General features: G+C 41.7%; 1 protein-coding gene and 1 long non-coding RNA gene across 2 annotated transcripts in view; both read left to right on the top strand.

Moving 5' to 3' along the window:
- The window catches only part of efna3a (ephrin-A3a), a 44,737-nt gene extending 37,213 nt beyond the window's left edge, over positions 1-7,524 (top strand). The window contains exons 2-5 of the mRNA XM_061760766.1: positions 1,966-2,267; positions 2,740-2,808; positions 3,072-3,149; positions 5,985-7,524. Of these exons, the coding sequence (XP_061616750.1) occupies positions 1,966-2,267; positions 2,740-2,808; positions 3,072-3,149; positions 5,985-6,106 (571 nt within the window). The 3' untranslated portion in view covers positions 6,107-7,524. The remainder of the gene's footprint in view (positions 1-1,965; positions 2,268-2,739; positions 2,809-3,071; positions 3,150-5,984) is intronic.
- Positions 7,525-8,834: 1,310 nt separating this feature from the next.
- Positions 8,835-10,858, top strand: LOC133471341 (uncharacterized). The gene is made up of 3 exons (XR_009786190.1): positions 8,835-9,822; positions 10,199-10,238; positions 10,608-10,858. It is a non-coding gene; the product is annotated as an uncharacterized LOC133471341 (long non-coding RNA).
- Positions 10,859-23,167: the final 12,309 nt, after the last annotated feature.

The raw sequence follows: 23,167 nt of genomic DNA, 5'->3' as shown, positions 1-23,167 counted from the left end.
ATTAAGCGTCCGTTTTACAGCGTTTCAATCGGGAAGGCGAAGGCCGAGGGGTGGGTGGGGGTTGGTGAAGTATTGCTGAGGCAAATCTGGCTGCAAGTCGCCCTGACAAACTAATACGAGACCACCGGGAGTCATCCGTCGCTTTGTTTCGCTCACTTCGACCCCCGTCCTCCCCCTCCTCGCCTCAGCGAAATTGAGGAACATTAGTTTTTATGTATTTACCCATTCCGCCGTAAACCTTCCTTGCCGTTCAACCTCACGGGCCGGACTTCGGCGCTCGCTCAACACAACTCAGGAGGAAATCGGATCTAAAGTAAAGCTGCCGGAATACTGCTTTTAGGAGATTCAAATTGGAACATCATAAGAATCTATTTAGGAGAACTGTGAGAATATTACGTGGAAAAATTCATAATTTTACAAGAAATAGGAAATAAAACATTTTTTACTTGAATTTGACTTTTTCTTGTAAAATTATCATTTTTTTTCTTATAAAATTTATTTTTTTTCAGGTTCCATTAACTTTCTTGAAAAAAATTTTTTTTTCATAAATCGTGGAATATGATTTTTTTTATTTAGATTTTTTTTTTCCCACAATTGTTTTGTAGTAAAATTTACAATTTTGTGTAAAATCAGTGACTTTTTCCCGCATAATATTACACCAATTGTACAAATTTCACTCATGAAATGAACTTATTTTTCTCATATTACCTTTCCTTTTGGAATTATGACCTTTTCACTTGTAAAATGGACTTTTTCCATGTAATGACTTTCTTTTAAAATGACTTCTTTTCCCCTCGTAATATTACACCAACTCCCTAAAATGTTTCATCTTGTAAAACTATGACATTTTCACTCATAAAAGGAAGTTTTCCCAAGTAATAACTTGACGTATCCTTGTAAAATGTACTTTTTTTCGCTTGCTTTTGCCTTCTACCCATACACTTCACCACAGAACTTTGTCAATGAGCGCATCCACTGTTGTTCCTTTTTGGTCCCCCCATGCACTTTCTTCACTGTGTTGCACAGTTGATATCCATCTGCTTTTGTTTGTGATTAGGAATAAGTGGGTGGTTAAAAAAAAAAAAAAAAAAAGCGAGTCGTTACGCTCGGATGAGAGAGACGATCAGGATCAAGGTGTGAAATTTCTCCTTCCTCATTTTCTAATTAAATAGGCACGTCTCTAGAGGATTCCACTAATAACATGGCTACGCTTGTGTAAACTAAGTGTGTGCGTGTGTGTGTTTATATGAACGCTGATTATTTCCTCTGTAACAAAGGATGCAAAAAAAAAAAAAAAAAAAAAAAAAAAAAAAAAAAGCGAGGGCGGCAGTGAGAGGCGTGGCTATGTTAGCATCACAGCAGCGCAGTACTTCCATCTACTGGTGACTTTGAGTCATTGCACTTCCAGTCAAGTTGCTGCAGCAGTCGGCCTTTGAATGACTTTGTTGAACCATCTTTACATACACATTTATTTTATTTTTTTAAATTGTATTTTATTATTTAATTTCATTTTTTTCACTAATGTATTTTATTACATTTTATTGTTGTCATTTATTTTATTTCATTTTACTATTTAATTTTATTTGATAAGTCTTCTTTTTATTTTCTATTTTATAGTTGTTATTTTATTTTAGTTTTTATTATGTTTATTATCAAACTTTGTAATTTTGTGTTGGAATGTTCTCAGCATATTAATATAGCAAATTAGCATTGAGGCTATAATATTTATCATTATTCATTATTATAGTCATTATTAATATTTAATACTTGTTTTTTTAAAATTCATTATTATTAAATTATAATTTATGATAATTGGATTTATTAGTAAATTTGGATTGTACTCATTTTGTGTTGGGCTGCATATTATTATGTGCTAAATTTCCTTTAAGAATGTGTAACTGTATTTATTTCAATGTGAATTTAAAGCAATTTGGTTGTTTGTTTGTTTTTTCCCCATTGGTGTAGCTTGCGTCGGGAGGGCTACACGGTGCAGGTGAGCGTCAACGACTACCTGGACATCTACTGCCCGCACTACAGCACCAGCCTGCGGGGGACGCTGGAGCGCAGCGTGGCCGAGCAGTACATCCTGTACATGGTCAGCTACCTCGGCTACTTGACCTGCGACCCGCGGCTCGGCTTCAAGCGCTGGGAGTGCAACCGGCCGCACGCGCCACACGCGCCCATCAAGTTCTCCGAGAAGTTCCAGCGCTACAGCGCCTTCTCGCTGGGCTACGAGTTTACCGTGGGACAAGAATACTACTACATATGTCAGTCTGCACACACACACACACACACACACACACACACACACACACACACACACACACGTGCTACATGCTAATCCAGACAAAACGGTAAATTATGTGACTCTAAATCACTATAAAAGTCATTTTATAGTGAGTGGGTTGAAAGTACTAGCAATACTGGGATACCCTTTTGAAGGGTTTATAAATGCTTTATTAAGGTGTTATTAATGCTTAATAGCGGTTTAATAAGCTGCATTAACACTGGGACTGCTAGCCAAACAGTGAGCCAACATTATATTCATTAAGTTGACACATTTTATGCAGTATTTATTTGTGTTAGAAGATTCTTTTAGGAGCCAAATTGGTAAAAATATATATGAGTTAGTAAAATGTACTCAAGTTGATTATTTGTTTATAAATACTTTTTAATGGGACTACTCTCTAAATAGTGAGCCCACATTTGCTTCTATCGCGCTTGTGTTTGTCTCTTTAGCCACGCCCACTCACCACCACCACGGCCACAGCTGCCTGAGGATGAGGGTCTACGTCTGTTGCTCGACCGGTGAGTAACGCTGAAGAAAATATTAGCACCTGCCACCTGTGAGTCGGCCATTTTGGTTCGGTGACGCCATTTTGAGCAAATTCCAGGGCTCGTACTAAGGCAAACTCCTACTTGGGAATTTTCTCAAATGATCCCCAATTGGAAGCAGGTATCCTCAAAATAAGTCGGAGTTCCGCGACTTCTCCATGAGAATTCTCTATATAATCGCGATATAATTTTCTGCTTCTGTTTTAATTGGCTGTCACTTTCGTCTCACGTCTCAGTCTCCCATTCGGACGACGACTCCGGGCAGACGTCCAGCGTCTACACGGTGAGGCCGGGTATCAAGATAAACAACATCGGTGAGTGGCTTATGACTGTTGTCATTTTATGAAACGTTTCCTCTTTTTTTTTTTTAGCGACATAAATATCTACGTATGTTTCGTCAATGGTTTTCATATATGATACATTTGATCAGGCCACGCGCCACTGAACCCACAAACGCTCGTCGTAGTTCAAAAGAAACATCGCCCTCGCCCTCGGGTGGACGACCCTGGGAGACGTCGTCCAGTTGCCCGTGGTCAAAAACGGCCAACGCGGGAACACAATGTCGCCACGCGGCAATCGAACTGGACTTTTACGAAGCATCCACGGCGAACTCCACCTGCGGGCGAGACGAGACACATCGGTCGATAGGCGAGAAAGGGCCTGTCGGCTCGGGTCAATCCCTCCGTGGACTCGCAGCGAGGCATAAAACAACGTGTCGCCGTGATTGGATGCGTTAGCTTGAGCGCTCAGCGAGGGGACCTGCAGTCTATTTTGAGAAATCAATACTGCTCCAATAGTAGCCCCTTTTCATGCTGCTTTGTTTCCACTTTTTGGGTTGGGTGAGCAGATGAAGTTGCAATTTTTTTTTTACTGTCACACAGTGGTGGAAAGATTCTTTATGCCCAGAGTTGCCTTCCTTTGTCCTCGGCCCACTGAGATTTACAACGAACGCGGAGTCTGCGCAGCATCAATCTGAGGGTCCGCGTCTCGAGTCAGACCCGGTGCGCATGTTTTGGGAATTTTGGGGGGAAACCGGCTTACGTAGAGAAAACACCACACGAGGCGTAGGCGGGGGAACACGCGCAGACAGCCCGGGCGCGATAGCCGCCGCCGCCGCCGCCGCCGTGACGCGCTCAGGTCTCGACAGCGGCGTCGCGTCGGGCTACGGCTGAATTCCCCGCCGCTACATATTTGTGGAGGCTGCCATAAGAGGGTGACTCATTCATATGCAAAGACAACTTACACGCACACCGAAATAGAAGTTGGCAGCTTGCGAGGCTTCATGGGTGACAAGAACGCGGTTTGTTTTGAGGAGTGAAAAGGTCAAACGGGTGCAAAAAAAAAAAAGGAGCCTGAGGTCTTTTATTTTGATGAACGCACCAAAAGGTCAACATTAAAATGCCTTTACGGCTTCACGTTGAAGAGTTTGAAGCGCATGAAGTCAAACGTGCCCTTAAAAAAGTAGCTTTGTGAAGGACGCTGACTCGATGGCACCAAAAAGCTAGCCGGGCACGTCCCGGCATACGATTGGAGACAGCCCATGCGATCAAGCGGGCGACCTAAAGAGTGCGCACGTCACAATGTGGGTGAGCTAACTAGATTATGTGATTTCTTTACAAAATTATTGTAATTGTAACCTATTACAATAACAGGGTCAAGTATGAAATTAAATTAGTTGCTTTTGGAAATTTCCACGATTACCATTTTAGTTACATTTGAAAAATTGCCACAAATGCTCAATTTTTTTAATTTAATTTTATTTTTTCCATACCACGTTCTCATTGTAAAGCCGATATTTGTGATTGGCTGCCTTTGGACGTGCGCTTCTGCCGTACTCTCAAACATGACGTTTTTTGAAAGATGACCTTGAAGCGCCACCTTGTGGTGCAATCTATTCGTTTGTTCAAGATTTTTTATAAGGGTTCGACTCATAGTTAGACTTTTGAACACATAAAATAAAATTGACTTTTTATGGAACTTATCTGGTGTGTCATATGAAGTGTCTAAATTGTGCACGTTTGTCATTAGGTCAACATGGTATGGTATGCGTTTCCACATGCCGTACATATAAAATGCAACAAACACATTTTTATCATGTATTTACTTTGCATCATGTTTTACAAATAAACGCCGTCAGCATCACTCAATTATCTTTTTAACTAAATTATTAGATGACATTGGATTGATGAAAGGCATTTCTCGACTCCGCCCTTTTTATTTACCCTCGCTGATGCCTTCTGTTTAAAATAAGCACACAAACCTTCCAACTAAGAAATGTGAGTACAGTGTTCCATCATTGTACAGCAGCAGTACTGACAGCAAAAACGGCGACGTAAATAAAACTGTCTGCTGTGAGCAGTCGGGGAGCGGCGTAATAACACTCCAGTCGACCGCAGCGAACTTGTCGGGCTCTCGCTATTTGGATTTACAAATACGTATTTTACATACATGTCATGCCGTTACACAATTCCTTTTCACGTAGCAACTTGTCGACGCCACGCCGGCCAGTGCGGCCGCACATTTCGCACATGCCGGGAACTGCCACTGACTGTAAATTTTTAAGTTCATCCAGTGAGGTCAGTGGGTCGGGGGTGGACCGAGCAATAACCCGTGGCGCTTGTCGGAGAACCAGACCAAAATTGTTACATGCGCCCGTGGCCGTGGAGTAGGTGATGTGTTCGCAGGACGCCGTGTCGCTGCGATAGCCCCCGTTCGCTGGCTCCCGTGTTACATTTTTGTCTCTCCGCGCGAATTTCTGTAGCGAGCCTCTGGATGTAATGCGAAGCGAACGTAATGAGCGGCCTTCGTCCGCTCTTATGCCGAATGATTTAAGATGTCCTCTCGCAGCTCTTTTGGCCTCGCGGCTAATGTTCTCGTTGGGTCTAATCAATGGCGAGGCCGCGCTAATTCGTCCTGATTGACACACACACACACGCTGAGGACAAAAACATCATCAGGATGAAGAAGAATAAAACAAAAACCACACTGGAGATGTTGGTAACACGCTGATGGTAATTGGCGCTTTGTTGATGATTGCATCATGTCTGTGAAGCAGCATTTGCACGCGTCACACTGATGAAATAATAATGTCACACACACACACGCTCATTTTCCTCTTTACCCTATTTTTTTTTTTTTTCCCTCTCCAGATGAGATTAACCCCGAAGTTCCCAAGCTGGAGAAGAGCGTGAGCGGCAGCAGCCCGTCGCGCGACCGCCTCCTGCTCACCGTGGCCGCCATGCTGCTCGCCAGCGCCACCCTGCTGTCCTAGCGAGCCGGGAGGTTGGGAGGGACGCGTCGTGAAATCCAAATAAACAGACAGACAAGTGTTTTTTTTTTTCTTTTCCTCCATCTCTTGTGGTCACGTGACATGGTGCCGGATGCAGACGTTGCTAGCATTGGGATGGATTGAGGATGTTTGTGATTTATGGGATAGTGCTGGATGCAGACAGTGCACCCGCATGCAGATGCCGGTGCCGGATTCAGACAACGGTGCCGGATGCAGACTATGCTAGCGTTGGGATGGATGAAGAATCTTTAGGATTTTTGGGCTAGTGCCAGATGTGGAAAACCATGGCAATGCTAGACTCAAGATGGATGAAGAATTTTTACGATTTATGGGAAGATGCAGGATGCAGACAAATGGTGCCAGATGAAGGCAGTGCTAGCATTGGGATGGATTAGGTATGTGTCCAGTTTAGGTAATGGTGTAGGATGCAGAAAACCATGCCGGATGCGGAAAGCTGTGCCGAATGCAGACAATGCCAGCATCGGGATGGATTAAAAATATTTATGGTACGTTCCGGATGCAGACAATGCTAGCATCGATATGGAATTGAGGATGTTTTGGACCGCGACGACTGCCAAAGTCCAGGACCGTGATGATGGAAGATTTCTTTGAAAAAAATGGGAAAAAAAGGGGTGCTGTGCTATCCACCCTTTCTCTCTTTTTTCCCCCCCCGATAATTAATTTCTTAGAGGCTAGCGAGCGCTGTCGTAGTCCTTTCTGCCTGCTTCCTGCCTTCACAAATCAAGAACACTTTGGATGATGGCACTTACGTAGCCGCGGTGCAGTAGATGTGCTTGATAACGTGTTTGGTCGCAGCACCGTCTTTTCGGAATGTTCCGCCCTGTTTATTTAACCCGGTCTTACTCTTGCCGACAAACAAGTAGGGCCACCCTGAAAAGAAGTCAAACCAAAATCATATGATAATTGGGGGACATTTTACAAGAAAAAAAAACATTGCTGGGTGTAAAAAATACAATATAATCATGGTTTTAGAGCAGACTTGTTATATTATAAATCTGGAAAATCGTGAGGAAAAAAAGTTGGAATTCTAAGAAGTTAAAGTCGCAGTACTGAAAGAAAACATAAGTCAAATCTTAATATATTACCAAAAAAAAAAAAGATTTTATGGGGAAAAGGTAATAGTAACTAATCTGAAAAATACAACCATAAAATTATGAGAAAAACAAGACAGTCATAACTCAACTTTATTTATAAAGCATGTTAAAAAAATGCAGCAAAGTGCTGTTCATACATAAAATTAAATATAAAACAAGTAAAATATTAGACCAAACTGTCACAGTCCTCATGAGAGCGAAGCCGTATAAATTCAAGAAAAAGCTTGTCGGTCATAAAGTGCGAAAAAAAATAAAAAGAAATACGTTAATAGGGGGAAAAAAACATCACAATTCTATGAGAATAATGTTGTTGTGTTACAAGAAAATGTTTTCTCGTAGTGTCCCAACTTTATTCTCGTAACTTGTAGTAGTCGTTTTATAACTTCTTTTCAGTGTGGCCCATTAACCCTTCACTTTGTTGCCAGCCGGTTGCCATGGAAACCAACCCATCATCCAGCCTGAGGAGATTTTACTTTGTATTGTTTGACTGTCAAAAAGTAAAGCTTCGGCTGTTGCGTGAATGTGCAAAAATTAGGGAGGAAAATAGCTGTCGATTCAATTTATTTAAAATGTATTATTATTTATGATTCACTTAATTTATGATCCTCGTGAGTGTTCACATGCTACGTAGGCCTTTTGTGCAACGAGCTACTGTGCCATTTTATGTCAAACTTTGGGGGATTATTATTATTATTTGTATTTTTTTTTTTACTGCACAGGCATCATCATTGTGTACTGAGCGTGTGTGTGCGCGCGCGCGCTCGAATGCACGTCCACGCTTTTTCCAGTTTGTGGCACTTAGGAATTTGTTAAGGAGTCGTTTGTAGAATCTTAATATGCAATCGAAAGAATGTGCTCTTATTAATTCATAATGGGTGGGGGGGGGGGGGGGGGCGCGCCTTTGTGGGGAGTTATTGGGGTGTCAAAAGCATTTAGTCATGTTGAAGACAAACACCAGAAATGTCTTTTCCTGGAATGACTTTCAAAAAAAAAAAAAAGTCTGTAAATGGATCAAAGAATGAGCAAAACAATGACAATTAAAGTCATTTTGCAAATGTGCTAAAATTGAACTTTTATTGCATTTATACATTTTTTTTTTGTTATTATGATTATTATTTACTTTTTTGGGCAGTAGGAAAGGTGGGACAGAAGTGTGGGGTTTTACTCATGAGGAAAAAAAACTTCCCAAAATTTGGATTTTCTATTTGTTTGTTTCACTGAACAGAAGATTCCTACATTATATTACAAGAAAAACACAATCAGTCATAGAATTACAAACAAATTGACATCTTCATTTTAAGACAAAACAACATAAAAACGTATAATTTTACAGGATTTTTACTTTTTTTTTTTTACAGGAGAGAAGTTATAGTATTAATAATAAATAATACAAATGAATTTTAAAAGAATATAAAATACAACTACTACACGACATACTACAATAAAAAATATTTAAAAAAACAAGTCATAAAATGATTAAAAATGTAATTTCATGTCAAATACTGGTTTTAAAAAAAGGCATGATTTTACCAAGAACACTTTTTTTTTTTAAAAAAATGTATTATTTAAATTTTTTTTTACGGGAGGGACTAAAGTTTCTCATTGTGAAATCAATTTGCATTGAATCTTTCTGTAAAGTGCTGATGTTTGAAATTCCCACTTAGGCCGTGGATCCCCATGGAAAATTTCCAAGTGTGTCAACAAGGTGGAAGGACCCATGACGTCGTCGTGGCGTGCCGCCATATTGATGCTTTCCCGCCCTCGACAGCGTTGGTGTTGCGTGAGGCACGCTCGCCACAAAGTCTCTTTGATTTGCTCCACATTCGAACCTGACACGCCGAGATCGACGTCATCCCCTCGACTTGATCCCGTCTATGCGTTTGGACTTGCTTGCCGCCGCGCGCAAGTTCGCTTTTGTTGCAAGTCAAGCCTTGATTAAAACAATAAACGGCGCAATTGTCAATGCTCCAAGGAAGACAACACGATGCTCATTTAGGGCATCATTAAGTGCGAGATAGGCCATCTGCGAGCGGGCTAAGAAGAATTCCCCGGACGCCGGCGGCAGCGTCTGGTCACCGACAATGGCAACAGATGGCCCGCTTGTAAAGACGCCGTGTTCGCCGCTTTCGGCGTGGATGGGAACATTGCCTGCCGAGACGCTTTCAGGCACCCCTGAGAAATGAGACTGTAGCGTAATTCTGCAAATAGCGGCCGTGCCTCTGTTAGAAGTTCACAGTGGACAACCTAACATGAATGGCTAACAGCTAGCGCCCTTAGCCCTGTCCCAAAACGTCACCCCCTTTGCTCCCCAAACCCTAGCTCCCTTAACCTTAATCCGAGCTCCCCAAACACTAACCTTAACCCGTTAGGACCCAAAACCTAGCCCCCTTAACCCTATCGCTAATCCTAACCCCTACTAGCTCCCTTAACTTGAACCCATTTTTTCCCCCATTGTTGACATTTTATAGAATTTTTCATGAAACAGCACATAAGTGACTTTATCAAATGTTAAGTTCCAAGCCATCGATTCTCAAGGTGTGGTATGGGTTCCCGCGAGTGCTACGCGAAAGAATCACCGCCCAGGTAAGGTTCAGTTGTCTTTAACTTTCAAGTTCAATACATTTGCTTTTTACTCTTTAATAATTATTTGTTTTCAAACATTTACAGTGTTTAGGTCCAATTTGTATTTCGCTTTTATGTCCAGTCCATATCAAGTGAATTGTTATTGAAGTAGTTTTTTAAAGGTTTTACTATATTTAAGCGTTCAACAGTGTTGATGTGCATAATGTTACAGTGGCTTACAATACCAATAATAATAATGAAATATATTCTTTTTATGGATAAAACATGTCTCGTTTTTGTATGAAGTATATTTTTAGGTGGCACTTTGTGTAAAAAGTTGAGAATCACTGGTTTAAATGGTTACAAGTGTAACTGCTAACCTGCTTTCCACCCATAGGTGTCGCCAAAACCTCCTCGCAACATACAACAGAATAAAGGTACTGTAATTAGATGTAGGAAGAACTTGATTGGAGCGTGTTGCTAGGCAGACTTCGTGATTATGGTTTAAGCTGCTGGGGGGGGGGGGGGGGGAAGAAAAAAAGAATAATACAAAAAGTCAGTGAAGCAAGCTTGTCAGGCCACGAGGTGAACATCAAAATAACTTAAAAGAACTTCGTTATCTGACGATGACGAGCTGACCCAGGATTAGAGTCGAATCAAAGGCTGATGGCTGCGTTATAATCGCAGCTATTTTCGTTCCGCTTTGCTCTTCTTGTGCAGTCAGAACAATTTCTACTTTCTATTTGGGCTGTGTTAAAGGTTGCGTCCGTCACACTAATGACGTCGTTTGTTTCTCCAATTCCTAGCTTCCGAGACTCTCGAGGTTCTCTGTCATCGACGTGACTTGAGGCAAGTGTGGCATTTGTCAATACAATGTGTCAATTATGTAAAAATTGTAATATTATGGGGCGGCACGGTGGCCGACTGGTTAGAGCGTCAGCCTCACAGTTCTGAGGTGCGGGGTTCAATCCCCGTCCCCGCCTGTGTGGAGTTTGCATGTTCTCCCCGTGCCTGCGTGGGTTTTCTCCGGGCACTCCGGTTTCCTCCCACATCCCAAAAACATGCATTAATTGGAGACTCTAAATTGCCCGTAGGCATGACTGTGAGTGCGAATGGTTGTTTGTTCCTATGTGCCCTGCGATTGGCTGGCAACCAGTTCAGGGTGTACCCCGCCTCCTGCCCGATAACAGCTGGGATAGGCTCCAGCACGCCCGCGACCCTAGTGAGGAGAAGCGGCTCAGAAAATGGATGGATGGATGTAATATTATGAGGGGGGGGGGGGGAACGCGTTACCGACTGACCGAGCCCTGCGAAAATCGCCGAGTAGACGATTCCCACGTGGAAAGGTTTATAATTGTCTATAGATGAAACCAACAGACGCGCCTCTTCTCACGTCAACATAATTCCTGTGCAGCAAGATGCCACACGATGGCGCCAAAGCACTACCTTTATGTTAGACAGGGCTTTGCTTTTCGTAAAGAGTACAAAAACAAAAATCTGTTATTCGGCGAATTGCAAATAGTAATTTTTTTTAGAAATACGTGACATTATTCCTTGTAATAGGATTGCTTTACTTTTTTGGGGGGGAAAATAGCAACATTTGTGTTGTTCTCGAATGTTGTTGTTATCCTTCCCTTCCTAATAATACCGCAGGAACTTTGATTGGCTGTTTTCAAATTGGACTCTCTTTCAAAAGTTGTGTCCATGTCTTCCTCCGCTCTATGATGAGCTGCATTTGCACGGGCCAAAACCCTCGCGGCGACAACCGTGTTTATGCACGCAAAACTAAGAGCAGAAAACGCGCGGCCTGCTGCCTCGGCGCTTCTTTCCTATCATGCCCCGTCGTCTCCTGTATCGCGTCCGCTGCCGGCACCCGAGGGTGATGTGCGATCCCCTCCGCCCGTCGACGCGTTAGTCGAGCGAGAGCCCAAATGAATCCCGAGCCCCCGGAGGAGGATCGCAAAAAAACAACATGTCCAGGCGGCAGCGAGTAACAGTTTTGTCGTACGCAGCGCACATATTTACATTGGAGCGTTGACTCACTTTGCCAAGGGGTGCTTGGCAATTATCGGCTCTGACGGGCAAATTAAAGAGACTTCCTTCAAAAGCGCAGCTGCGCAACGTTTGCACCAGCAGGGTAATAAAACGTCACGTCGACGTGCAGGAGCTTGGTTGGCATCGTTGCTTCACAGCGGGAGAGAGTCGTGTTGTTTTGCGTTCCGTCGTATTATGCAATTCTTATTATTATTTGTAACAGTCTTAATGGCATGCGTTTGTTCGAATACGCCACGGATCAAGAACTATCGCACACTTTTTACAAAATGTCCAAGGTCGCTGAAATTAGCCTGTTTTGTGGGGGCGGTCTTGTCTCATGCAAGTGAGCCGCTGGACATCGAAAGTGCGCGGTCACATGCAGTACGGCGTGACGACAGATGGCAAATGAGGACTTTATTCTCGTAACAGATCATATTTCTTCTCATACAGTCATGACTTTATTCTTGTAACACTTCATTTGGATATGATTAATAATAAAGTTGTAATCATAAGCTGAAATATTACAAGAATAAAGTTGGAATGAAATGGGGGGGTGAGGCCTAATATTACAAAAATAAAATTTTTATATTATGAGAAATAAGTCGTAATAGCATTAGGAAAATTGGTCAAATGCAAATATAACAATAATAATGTGTAAGAATAAGTCTTATATCCGTTTTTTTTTTTTAATTAAAAAAAACAGTCCTAATATTACTGTGGAGAAAAATGTCATCTTACAAAAATAAAATGGAAATAAACCCTCCAATAAGATGAAAAAAGATTGGAAGTAAAGATATATTTTTACGAGAAAAAAAATTAACATTGCTCTGAGAAAGCTGTAATTTGACATCAAAAAAACCTTTTATTTAATTCAAGTATTAGAAGAATAATGTATTAATATATGACAAGATTAAATTAGCAAAAGTTCGAAATTTTGCTAAAGTAAAATGAAATGTAGTGCGACATAAAATGCAATACAATGAGAAGGAAAATATGAAAAATTAGAAATATGACAAGAATGCAGCCGTAATATGATAGGAAAAAGATGAAAACCAAAATAGTGTAATACTACAAGCACAAACGCATACCTGCATTAATACGAGGCCTGCCGCGCATGTTTTCAACGCACATTTTCTCAACTTTTGCTCCCGCTTGTCAAGCGTCATCTTTCTTTCTTGGACAAGGTTACATTTGCCGTCACCCCTCTTCTTATCAACTCTGTCGTTTCCTTCCCGCAAGTCACCGCAACGTTCGCTAATCGCCTCCTCCTCTTTCCTCTCCCCGCAGATTTAACAGTAATCCCCTCCTTTTCATGTGTGTATGTGTGTGCGCGCAGATGTGCCCACACTTTGGGCATCTGGTCAAAATTTAAGCCCAAGAATAACTAATGACTGTTTTCCCCAAAAAAAAAAAAAAAAAAAAAAAAAAAAAGAAAGAAAAGCAGAGCAGTTATGTCATGCTGCAGATGAACGCAAATACAAATCAAAGTCTTTATGGAAGTTAAAAATATACATGACTAACTTCATGTCTGCTTAGTAAACAAAGGTTAAAAAGCGCAAATCTTCAAATAGCAAGACTCGTTTTCAAAGAACAGTTCCCAGTTTTGGCTAAATATTCCAAATTCTATCTTGAATTCAAGAACACTTTACAGCCTATTATTTTTTTTGTCTTGCTCAAATTAGCCTGTTTAGAGGGGGCGGTCCTGGCCAGTCAAGTGAGCCACTGCCCACCCCGCCCCCATATGCTGTGAGTATTGATTTTTATTTTTATTTCATCATTTTATTTGTATTTTTTTTTATTATTATTCATTTTATCAAAATAAAATTCAAATATTACGAGAAAAAAAATCTTAAATATTAGGAGACTTTATTCTCATATATTTTCAAAGCTATTCTGGTAATGTCATGACATTATTCTCTTACTATTCCAATTTAATGAGCGCATAAAACAACACATAAAAATAAAATGAAGAAATCCATTATTTTACGAGGAAAATGGAATCATTTTTTACCAAAATAAATTCATCGTTTCGTGGCATAAAAGTTGTCATTCTGCACAATCAAAATGGATATTTTACAGGAATAAATTCCTCATTTTAAAAGAAAAAGAGTCGCAGTTTTTACTTGAATAAAGCCAAGCAGTCTTAACAATGAGCCGGATTTCATGTTCAACACCATGTATGTATTTATGTATGTATAAATATTAGAGGAGCGTCTAGATATGGAGTGTGGGGGCGGAGCTTTGCAGCTGCTGTGACCTGTGCCCATGACGCTAAGCTGCTTTTATGAAATATCATTGATTTTCCTGAGTGGGATCAAGTGGAGGTGAAATTTACAGTGCACACACACACACGCTCATGTTGTGTAATAGATTTGAATATAAATTGCTAATGGGATGTGTGTGCGTGCGTGCGTGCGTGCGCACAGGTGCTAAAGGAATCGCTTTGTCAACAAACGAGTCAGAACGCGGCTTCACTTGTCTTGGCAGAGCGCCGCTTGCGCAATCGTCTCCGCTCCCCCTCTCGGCAGTTGGCCTGACTGACGTGAAGCCACCCTCGTCCAAATGGCGACTTGGGGGATTCCTCAATAAGATACTGCAAAAGTGGCAATCATCTGCCTCACCTGTGCACCTCCATATTTTATATGATTTCTTTTTTGTTTTTGCCACGTGCAGACCCGTCTCTCTTTGCTCATGACTACTGAACCTAACTACGGACCTTTCTACCTACCTGGCTAACTAGCTACGTAACCAAGTCGGTCCAAGTCCTCACACGTGCATCTCATCTGTTCAATATTCCGTATTTGAGATCGCACGGATTGTTGCCGGGTTCAAAGCCGACCAGTCGCTCCTGTACACGACTGAAGCCTCGCTGGCGTCTACGGCATCTACCTGGCCGACTGGTCGCTCAACGTCCTCGCGTGTATATTTGGACCAAATAGCCTGTAGATTTGCACCACGTTCAGACCCGACTAGTCCCCCTTTGCATGTGATCGAAGCGCACTGGCTTTTATCTCTCGCCCGGTCTCTGAACCATCCCCAGTCCCACTAGCCCACTGGCCAACATGGACACCAGATGAATCCTTCGCGAATGCCATTTTTTTTTACAGTCAAGTGTAATGATTTGGAGAGGCACGAACAAAGCTTTAATGTACGTGCACTAAAGCCCACTGGGAGAAATCCGTCATCCTCGATGGTGTCCATATGTGGCGAGGGGGCGGGGTCAGGGGAAAGGCTGCGAAAGGGCCAACCAGCTGTTGTGCCAGTTTTGCAGCGAACGGCGAGGATTAGCCGCCGCTAGAGCTACCAGATAACCATTTGGAAAAAGAAGAAAAAAGTCCCCGGGGGGGGGGGGGGGGGGGTCACGTGTGGATGGTTCGCATCCTGTTGGGTCGGGGGCGCTGAGATACTTCGCCCGTTTCCTCTCGTGCGTTCGGGAACAGGGGCGACAAGCAAGTCAACATTTTGGGTAACTCGCAGTAGATGGATCGTGTCTTACAATTTGGAAAAAAAAAAAAAAAAAGTCTAAAATCATTCTCAGATCATTTTAATAAAAAAAACAAAAAAAAGACAAAGACAAACGCAAAGAATAATGAATGCTGTAAAATAATCCCATTTCAATATTGATAATAGCAATAATACATGCCCATTCATACTGAAATTAAATTTGTAAAATGTTACAAACATTAAAAAGGTTTCAAATACTGTCATAAAATGTTTGAAGTGATTTAAAAAGAGATAATAATGACAATGGAATAATAATTATTAACACATATTAAATAAGAAAACAAGGCACGTTTTAAAATGCCAGAAAATAAAATTTTATACAAATGTTTTAAAAAAAGTGCGAATAACAGGAAAATATCTTCAGCTTTAATAATGATGATAACAACATAAAAAATAAATAATCATTAGTAAATAAAAATATTCCAAAAGTCTCAACTAATTTCATGTGTTCAAACTATTTAAAAGTAGTGCTAATAAAGATGTGAAAACTGGCTTGAATTAAGAAATATTTTGAAATGAATTACAAAAAAAAATTGTAAAGTTCAAAAACAGAAAGGGGGAAAAAATTCAAATAACTGAAAAATAGCAATAATAATATAGCTGATACATACAAATGATCATATTCATGAATAAAACACATACTAAATCAAAGTTTTAAGTGCTTAAAAAGTCACAAAAATGAATAACAAATCTCAAACAATTACAAAAAAATACAGTAATAATTAATAATTTCTTGGGTTGAGATTGTGCATCTGAACGACTTGCGACTTGGCCATTTGTAATGTATTTTTGCATTCAACGGGGGCAAGAAATTGCTAAAAGGTTAGCAGTGTGGTATAAAAAAAAAATGCACACACACACAGGCTTGTTTTGAAAGCGTGCGCTCCGGTTTGAGAGAAGGAGGACACATTCGTGACAGCTTACATGTTTCGTCGTGTTCGTCGCCGAAGACGGGGGCCGGCGCGCACCCAGTAACCCGATGTCGACCGAGGGCACGTCGAGGGGAGGAGTTGCTTTTACACAACACGCACACATCGCCAAGGTTAGCGTGTGTTTGGGAATGATAGTGGATAAAGAAGGCGTTTTGGGGCTGGCAAATCCGTACTGTATGACTCCCAAGGGGGGTGCACCTGCCTGCTTTGCAGAGCGCAGAGCGGGGGCCCCTCTCAGGCAAAGGCTCTTTTGTTCCTCTTTTCACGGGTTCCGCTCGCCTCTGATGATGGGCCCATTGTCGCCTGGCTCCGTGTGGACCCGCTTCATTCAGGCCCTCTGATAAAGCCCCCTTTCACACACACACCAGAGGCGGGGGGCGGGGGCGGGGTGCGGAAAGGCAAAGGAGACGAGGAGCGGAATGTTCTGGAAGCGAATAGCGCTCGATTGGGTCGTCCGCTGATCCGAGATGAGCGATGGCGGAATGAGGCGGACAGAAGGTCTCGTCTCTTTGGTTGTTTTCCAGCCTGTTGGACCACCAAGCGCGGGTATTTTTAAAAACATTTTTTTTTTTTTCCCAAAAAGACTTTTGACCTTTTGTTGCGCACGCACTGAGAATTCCAGTGGGCTAACTCCATTTCTCTCATCATTATGGCAGTGATAAAATCTTGGGGAATTATGATTTGGTTATTTATATGTCAATCATTTCTTCTTCTGGCTACTTGTTATTACAGGAATTGTAGTTTCTCTTGGATTTTGACATTTTGCACCAATAACACGAACTAGCTTCATCTTCACTATCGTAAATTGGATTTTGGTCAGTGTTAGCGAAGTTGCCCGAAAGAAACAAAACAAACTGGGATTAGAAGAAAAAAAAAAAAGCTTTCTGGAAAAGTGGTCTAAATCCAAACAGCAATTAAAAAAATAATAATAATTTTTCCTAAGCCCACTTTGTTTTTCGTTTCTTTTCTTTCAGGCAACCTCGTCGATACTGACTGGGATCCAGCCTACGAAAGTCCAGATGACGACGGCACCTCCTGCTAAATGACAAAAATGAAGTTAAGCGACTCTAATTAGCAGTGGCTCAACTCCTTTTGATAGTTTCTTATCAATATTCTCCATTTGGAGATGTAACTTAATGCGCATTGATTCGACAATTTCAGCTGCGCTCCGTATTAAACATAAACTGTTGAAAGTTGCAAGGCTTTTTCACCCCGAGCGCCTTTTAAAGACGTTAGCATTTCATTCGCAGCGGCACTCCCGGTCGCCGTTGAGCTAAAGGCATCTTACATAATTATGCATATTTATTTATCGTGTGTAACCATGCAACCGAACCGAGTGTGGCTTATTTATTTTTTTTGTAGCTCAGGGTGGAGGAAGACGACAAGTCCTTAAAATAAAAAAAAAATAAGAAAACTCCAAAAAAATGGACCGCAGCAGAATGTCAGCCAGTGTTGGTGTTCTGTTTTTTTCGGTGTGTCGTCCGAGGCCAAACCCTTCAAAGGAAGTCGTGGACAGTCGAGACCGTAGGAGATCACGAGGAAAGATGATGAATGAGAGATTTAAAAACACATTTCTATGATTTAAAAAGAGCTTTCGTGTGTGTGTGTGTGTGGGGAGGGGGGGGGGGGGGTCCATTAATCTAGCTTCACAGGCTCTAAAATTAGTTTCTCTAACGATGAGACGTGTCAGGCAGATTCAGCCCGACTATTTTTGGGACGAAGCCTGGCGATGATGTCATGCAGTGCAGCCGAAGCGGTCATCAGAACATAAGCAGTGTTTAGCTTTGTCCACAATGCTGCAAAGTGCAACGCAAGGCACATTTGACATATACTGTAATGCACACTGGTGACTTGAGATAGCAGCGACGCCGTATTTCGAGATACAAGCCGTCATTCGGCCCGATTTTTGATTTTTTTTTATTTCTTTTTTTTTTTGCTCTTATTTTAAAAAATGTATCCATTTGAAGTTTACTGTCATACTAAACATAAAACAACACTTGTTTTTTGTTTTTTTTATGTAAAAACAAATTTGCCTTAGGAAAGCTAACATATGCTAACAAACCATGTTAAACACCATAGACAGGCTAATGAATAGCATACTGCACATATATATATATAAGTGTAAAAATACCTTAATATATTTCATAAAAAAAAAAAAAAACGAATGTTGTATTATCCTTACTTCAAAATGACAACACAGTTTATATTATCTTTGTTTATTGGCCAGTAGAAATAACCATGGTTCGAAATAGCGAGGCACGTGGCAGCCATTGAAGTGACCAAATACGACTCCTCGTCCTATAAATGGCTGCGCGTGCATAAAATAGTATACGTGGTGGGAAAGCCAGCTTCCTATTGCTTTGCTTTGCATATACGATGCACATATGGTAGGCAGCTAAATCAAAGGCGATGTTCTCAGTTTTGACAAGCGCAGTGCGCTCTCCTTTGAATGCGAACATGTTTACCACATCTGTGAGCCAAGAGCAAACAAGTCGGCGTGATCCGTCTTGGTATTTTTGGTCAAAGTGAAAGGGGATGAAAAGTTAAAAATATCAAGCGACGGCACATTAGAGGTGCACTGCCTGCGCGCTTTAATCCACTGACTGTGGCCGTTACAAGGCTGACACTTCACACTATTGAGCGCATTTCAAAGTGATTTTAGCCACATTCGTTAGTCAAACGGAGCGAAAATGTTCAGGGCAGCTCCATAGGTTAGGCTACACTGCTCCTATTTCTACTCATGACATCACTTCCTCCTAAGGTGCGTGTTGCACTGCTCATGTCCTGCGTCCTGTGCTGTGCGGCCCTCTTTGCTACGTGTTGCTCGTTGCTAGCCTCGCGGAGCACAGCAATGCCAGCCGCTCGGCCGCTGTACTGTTCTGTCCTGTCTCATCCTGTCCAATTTGTGACTTGTCGCATCCCGTCCTCGCAAGCGTGTATATAGCAAAGCCTGGCTCACTACTCCCCCCCACCCAAAAAGTAAATGCGATTCACAAAAAAGTCACATCAAGAATGCACCAGAAGAGAAGAGAAGAGAAGAGAAGAGAAGAGCCGGGGCGGGAAGTCAGAGACTGGAGGCTCCGGGTTTTAAGTACAAATACGGAACCGCAACCGGCCGACCACACGCTGAAAGACTATCATTTGGATTTTCCCAGAATAGCTCCGTAAAGCAGGCGGGCGGCAGGAGACGGAATAACACGGGCCCTGGAGCGGCACGCAACGCGACAACACGCCCGCCGCGCACACACAAACAAGGACGTAGTGTACGTGTATGTATGGAGATACCGTCCGTACATCTGCACGCTTGCGTGCAAACGGAGCGACCCCAACGTGCCTATTTGGCTGAATTGAAGGGGAGGTTCAACTTTTTGACTTTGAATGATGCCGCACGGATGTTTTCTCTCCCCACCGCAACTCCTGAGCTTTGGCGTTTCCTTCAGCTTCCGGGGTGTCCGGAGTGCGTTCTGCGGGCCATATGAAAAAATGAATCACATCAAAACATTGAGCTTGTGCTTGCGCAGATATTCAGCAGAACATCTTTGTCTGCTCCCAGCTTTCGCAACGTGCTTGTATAATCCGTCAAATAATATATGTATTCTATATTCTGCTGCTAGTTTGTGAGCCAAAATGTTCACTTAATGCTATGCGGTCATCCAAATAGTCATTCTGAATTACTCGAAAATCAACAGCAATACTTTGGTTGGGATTGACAAAAGTCAAGTGTTTGTATTATCCAGAATATAATGCTAGGACTCTTAGATCATTAGCCACAATAGCTAACGTTACGATACTATACTACTACTCGTAAATCTTGACCTACATTGGCGAGGTCTAAGTGGGTTTGACAGTGGAGGACTGGGGCCCCGCATCCTCGGAATGTTCTGTCCGCGGGCCCCTTTTCTACAAACTTCCACGCCAATATTTCCTTTAGCTTTCACCCGCGATCGTTTGGCGGAACTCTTTTGGGACATAAATCTGTTTCTATAAGCAATCACGCCACTTGTACGAACGGCTAATACTTCCTCAAGCAGCTGAAAGCAATGAGCTCACGAGCCGGCCCTCGCACCCAGGCTGATTTATGACTTTGCAACAGCAGGTCGCCTCGTAGTGAGCTACAGCGGCGATACGGCTTCCCTTACGTCGTTGGACTTTAGCCGCGTAGCCGTCAGGCAAAAGGTTTTGAATCTGTACAGTACGTGCATAACTGGACGCAGATGTTGGTAGTGTCAAGCTTTGGTTATGCTAATTCCCAAAACATCTTAAAGTCAACATTATGAGTCAATGTTCAGAACTTGGTGAGAAAATCCAGGCAACGTAAGCATTTGCGTCAAAGCATTCCTCAAAGATGGCTGACACTCTAATGTGCTCAAATGTGTTTGCCATGAAAATACTCCATTTTGCTAAAACATCAAGGCACTTTTGAGTGAGAACTAAAGTGGGTTAACTCCATTTTTGTCATTGTGAAGTTAAGTGCAGAAATGAATATAGAATAGCCATAGCTCTCAAATGAATACTGATTTTACATATAAGGGGGTAGTCCATTTTTGCACTTTAAAAAATTTTTTTTTTTTTAGCTTGGGTGCCAGTGCATCTACATGTAACTGTTAATGTTTAATGTTATTTTTTTCGTATCAAATCCTACTATAGTCTTTTTTTTTTTTTTTTTTTGGCTGGGGTCAGTGAGTATGGCGCGTAATGTGACATTCAATGTTTACACAGCTAATCAGGCCCATGCATATAGAGTATGTTTTCCACGCTGTGGGTAATATTTACTTTGGAACGCTTCACTTATTTTCACCTCGACCGGATTTGCATGTAATCACACGTTTGGGCGAGTGTGTTGTACGTAGGGGGCGGGTTATAGGAAACGAGCGCTAGCGCGGCGACGCCGTTAGCAGCGGCAGGTCAAGCGTAAGAAGTAGGTCATCCGTTGATTCAAAGTGGGTTACGCGCGAGAGGGGGTATTAAGTATACGGCGTCCTCATTAACAAACAATCATCATCAACTGTGATCCTGCTGCATGACTTAACATGTGTGTCATCTGGAAAAGACACCACCTGATAGTACAGTTTAAAAAAAAAAAAAAAAAACATTTTTGGCACACTGCTGCTGCTTCACGTCTCTAAAATAAGAATTCAATTCTTCCCGGATCAGCATAATTGCCTCGAGCCGATAGCGTCTGCTTACAAGCAAACGTGTCTCGATAGCTCTACATCACCTCGTCTGAGCGTTTCAATCAAAGCTTGACAAAAAAAAAAAAAAAGAAGAAGCAATATCTGGGAAAGAACTGAAAAAGTCTGGGAAATGTGCTTTGCCTTATAATGATTTCACAACGGTTAGCCCAGCAGCCTAAAGGTAAAAATATCATGAAATCATAACCGAATGACCCAAATAAGAGCGAGTGTTTCAACATTCAAACAGCTTCTGTATGATTTTGAACACGGTTTGCTTTTTGTGGGGGGGGGGGGGGGCGACCATTTGAGTCACGATGAAACCATTCCGACAGTCCCGTCATTTTACGTCATTTTTTTTTTCGGAACTACGAACTCATCTGCTAGCTAACAAACAGAGACTTATATGGCGCTCTGTTTTTTTCTTTTTTAATTGTCTGGAATTAATTTTTGTCACTATCTGTCCCCATGCACCGTCGAAGAATCTAAATGGTTTTGATCCCTTTGTTTTATGTTATTCTTTGTAAAACAAAAGGTGCGTAGCCTGAAAAATAACAAACCTATGGACAAATTCTGCACTTTTTTAGTTCATTAATTTTCTTTTGTTGTTTTAGTCTCACTGTAACGATTCAACCGCTCCCAAGAATGAAAAATGGAATGTTCTCATCAGCTTGCTTCATTCAGTAGCCTGCTAGAGAAACGGAGAGACAATTGATGCAAATGGTGGAGTGCACAAACCAGATATTAGCTTAGCAAAAAAATATATGCTTATCGAACCAATTTGGCAGTTTTTTAGAGTTTTATATCTTTTCCATCATTTTAGGCCCCTAGGAACCATTCATCTCTGCCCCACAATAATAAAAAAAATAAAAGATACAATCCTGTCAATTTAGGTCATTTTTGGTGAACCAGGAAGTTGAGGGCCATCATATGAATGTACTTACAAACTTTTTTTTCTCAACTTTCATTAGCAGTACAGCCTTGGACGAGGTTTCTCACTCGAGATGACAGACTTGCTTTCACACATTTGTTATTTGTTTATTGGCCCGCGTGTCTGTATACAGTACGTGTGTGTGTTACAACCGCACTACAGATGAGTCACAGAATACCAGTCTTACCACGTTATTATTATTACTATGTATTTCTCGGAAGTTCTCGTCATCATCGTCCTGCATGCGTCCTTCGCGTTCAATGCATCTGTGCAAATGAAAAAATAATAATAAGTCCAATGCCCCAAATGCTGCATCCACCATATTTAATAGCGTAACCATTTTGTTTCCATGTACAATTGACCACACAACCAATTAATTCCCTTACCAAGGTCATTACACGGACAAAAAAAAAACACGTTTGGCAAGGCATGTTTTGTAATCTGATGTGAATAAATCATTCCGTTGACAGCGGGGATCTTTTCATGGCTTGCTTCTAGCTAAAAAAAAAAAAATGTCCGGGCTAATTAGATTTGATGTGACCATTTCCTTGTGGCACATTCAGGCTTGTCATCAGGGACATGCTAGTAGATCGTCAGGAAGCTCGATACTCAGGCTTTCGAGGAGAATCTGAGAATTCACACAGCTAGAAGTGTACACTCATCTTTGTGTTAATTATGTATTGCATTCAGCACTGAGATTTCTTACTAAATTCAAGTTCAAGTTGAAGATACCATTTGACGGTCTTTTTTTGTTGTTTTTTTTGTTTCCCCCCCCCAATTCAAAATCTTCACTT

The sequence above is a fragment of the Phyllopteryx taeniolatus genome, chromosome 21 (genome assembly GCF_024500385.1).
Source record: "Phyllopteryx taeniolatus isolate TA_2022b chromosome 21, UOR_Ptae_1.2, whole genome shotgun sequence".
NCBI classification, from domain to species: domain Eukaryota; kingdom Metazoa; phylum Chordata; class Actinopteri; order Syngnathiformes; family Syngnathidae; genus Phyllopteryx; species Phyllopteryx taeniolatus.
Note: the sequence above shows the minus strand (reverse complement) of the source record. Positions and strands in the feature narration are given on the sequence as shown.